This window comes from Alosa pseudoharengus, unplaced genomic scaffold (assembly GCF_046254945.1).
Source record: "Alosa pseudoharengus isolate Yale_2024_CS ecotype anadromous, Long Island Sound unplaced genomic scaffold, YU_APseudo_1.1 YU_APseudo_1.1_scf_1, whole genome shotgun sequence".
NCBI classification, from domain to species: Eukaryota; Metazoa; Chordata; class Actinopteri; order Clupeiformes; family Clupeidae; genus Alosa; species Alosa pseudoharengus.
Window position 1 is genome coordinate 16,053,577 of NW_027468564.1, and position 2,500 is coordinate 16,056,076.

General features: G+C 40.3%; 1 protein-coding gene across 1 annotated transcript in view; it reads right to left on the reverse strand.

Annotated features, from left to right (window-relative positions):
- The window catches only part of abcg2b (ATP-binding cassette, sub-family G (WHITE), member 2b), a 31,789-nt gene that overhangs the window by 17,648 nt on the left and 11,641 nt on the right, over window positions 1–2,500 (reverse strand). The window contains exon 6 of the mRNA XM_076282747.1: window positions 488–639. Within this exon, the coding sequence (XP_076138862.1) occupies window positions 488–639 (152 nt within the window). The remainder of the gene's footprint in view (window positions 1–487; window positions 640–2,500) is intronic.

A 2,500-nucleotide genomic window follows, 5' to 3' on the forward strand; every position in this document is an offset into this window, starting at 1 on the left:
AAGGCTTTGTGAAGCCTTGATATGTCTAGATAGCCTAGATATGTCTAACATGCTTCGTAGTATACCCCAAGGGTGTAGCGTTATCAGATGTGCACTCAGGCTGCTTGCTGCTACATATTCTGCAGATTACGACATCATTAGGCTAATTGTTATTTCTCCGTTTTCTGATGGAAATCCAAAAACGTTCCGCACATCGCTGAAATGGTCAGGAGTGATCTCCGTGGGTGCATCGCTTCTGCCATATTTAGATTGTGCATTAGACGTGACAAAAGCATTTCTTTTTCACATATTCGCTAAAGTTAGCCAACACATAAAAAAAACACCCCAAAACACCACATTCGAATAGTAATTTCGATTAGTATTGATTTTTTAAATATTCGATTTATGTTCGACTTGATTCGTTCCAACAGCCCTAGTGTGTGTGTGTGGTGTGTGTGTGTGTGTGTGTGTGTGTGTGTACAGTGTGTGTGTGTGTGTGTGTGTGTACCCAAGCTCTTGAAGTAGTCCATGGTTTTGCAGGTGGGCCCGGCGTATACCACCTCTCCCTTATGCAGGAGAGTGAGGTGATCAAACAGCCTGAAGATAGAGTACCGCGGCTGGTGTATGGAGAAGATGATGGTCTTACCGCTCCGAGATAACCTACACACACACACAGACACAGACACACAGAGAGAGAGAGAGAGAGGGAGAGGGAGAGAGAGAGAGAGAGATAGTGTGTTTGAGTATGTAGAGTACACCACCACACTACATACCACCACACCACACCATTCTATTTGCCATATGAATTAGCCAGGCAGGTTCTATTTACCAGATGAATTAGCAGGTTCTTTTTACCATATGAATTAGCAGGTTCTTTTTACCATGTTAATTAGCCAGGCAGGTTCTATTTACCATATGGATTAGCAAGTTCTATTTACAATGTGAATTATCCAGGCAGGTTCTATATATGAATTAGCCAAGGGGAACGTATCTAAGTATAAGTATTAAGTATTTATACTCTTTTGATCCTGTGAGGGAAATTTGGTCTCTGCATTTATCCCAATCCGTGAATTAGTGAAACACACTCAGCACACAGTGTACACACAGTGAGGTGAAGCACACACTAATCCCGGCGCAGTGAGCTGCTTGCAACAACAGCGGCGCTCAGGGAGCAGTGAGGGGTTAGGTGCCTTGCTCAAGGGCACTTCAGCCGTACCTACTGGTCGGGGTTCGAACCGGCAACCCTCCGGTTGCAAGTCCGAAGCACTAACCAGTAGGCCACGGCTGCCCCCCTGCTCTATGTTCCCCGGGTCCTATGTTCCCCGCTATGTATGGGACCGGGGAACATAGGACCCTTTTTTAAAACCATATCCCTAACCCTAACCCCGAGCGGGGAACATAGGACCGGGGGAACATAGGGATGAGCCAAGCACATTCTTTTTACCATATGAATTAGCATGTTCTATTTACGATAATTAGCAGGTTCTTTTTACCATATGAATTAGCATGTTCTATTTACGATAATTAGCAGGTTCTATTTACCATATGTGGTAATATGGTGGCAGCATGGAGGGGAGTGTCTCCAGGACGCTGGTTTCACTGTTAAGCCTTCATGAGGTGTCGTGGGCCTAACTTAACGAAACATCGGTGAATGAGGGTGCCCACTTGATAACCCCAATGACATGCCGCATACTATATACTGCTGTTGGATGGGCCATTTGTCTTGTGTTTGTGACCATTTGTTGGCAAATTTGTGGTTAGCGTGCTTCTTTTAAGTTAATTTGAGTAGGGGCTTCTGAATGTGTTTTTACCTTGTATTTTGGCACAATGGATTATAACATCTTATCCTGTGTATTAATGTAATGAATTAGCAGGTTCTATTTGCCATATGAATTAGCCAGGCAGGTTCTATTTACTATCTGAATTAGCCAAGCACATTCTTTTTACCATATGAATTTGCATGTTCTCTTTGCCATATGAATTAGCAAGTTCTATTTACTATATTAATTAGCAGGTTCTATTTACAATATGAATTAGCAGGTTCTATTTACAATATGAATTAGCAGGTTCTATTTACCATATAAATTAGCCAAGGATGTTATTTTGACCATATGAATTAGCATGTTCTATTAACCATATTATTTAGCAGGTTATATTTATCATATGAATTATCAGGTTCTATTTACCATATGAATTAGCAGGTTCTATTTACCATATGAATTATCAGGTTCTATCTACCGTATGTATTAGCCAAGCAGATTCTATTTGCCATATGAATTAGCCAAGCAGATTCTATTTGCCATATAAATTAGCAGGTTCAATTTGCCATATAAATTAGCCAGACAGGTTCTATTTACCATATGAATTAACAGGTTATATTTACCATATGAATTAGCAGGTTCTATTTACCATATGAATTAGCAGGTTCTATTTACCATATGAATTAGCAAGTTATATTTGCCATATAAATTAGCAAGTTATATTTACCATATGAATTAGCAAGTTATATTTGCCATATAAA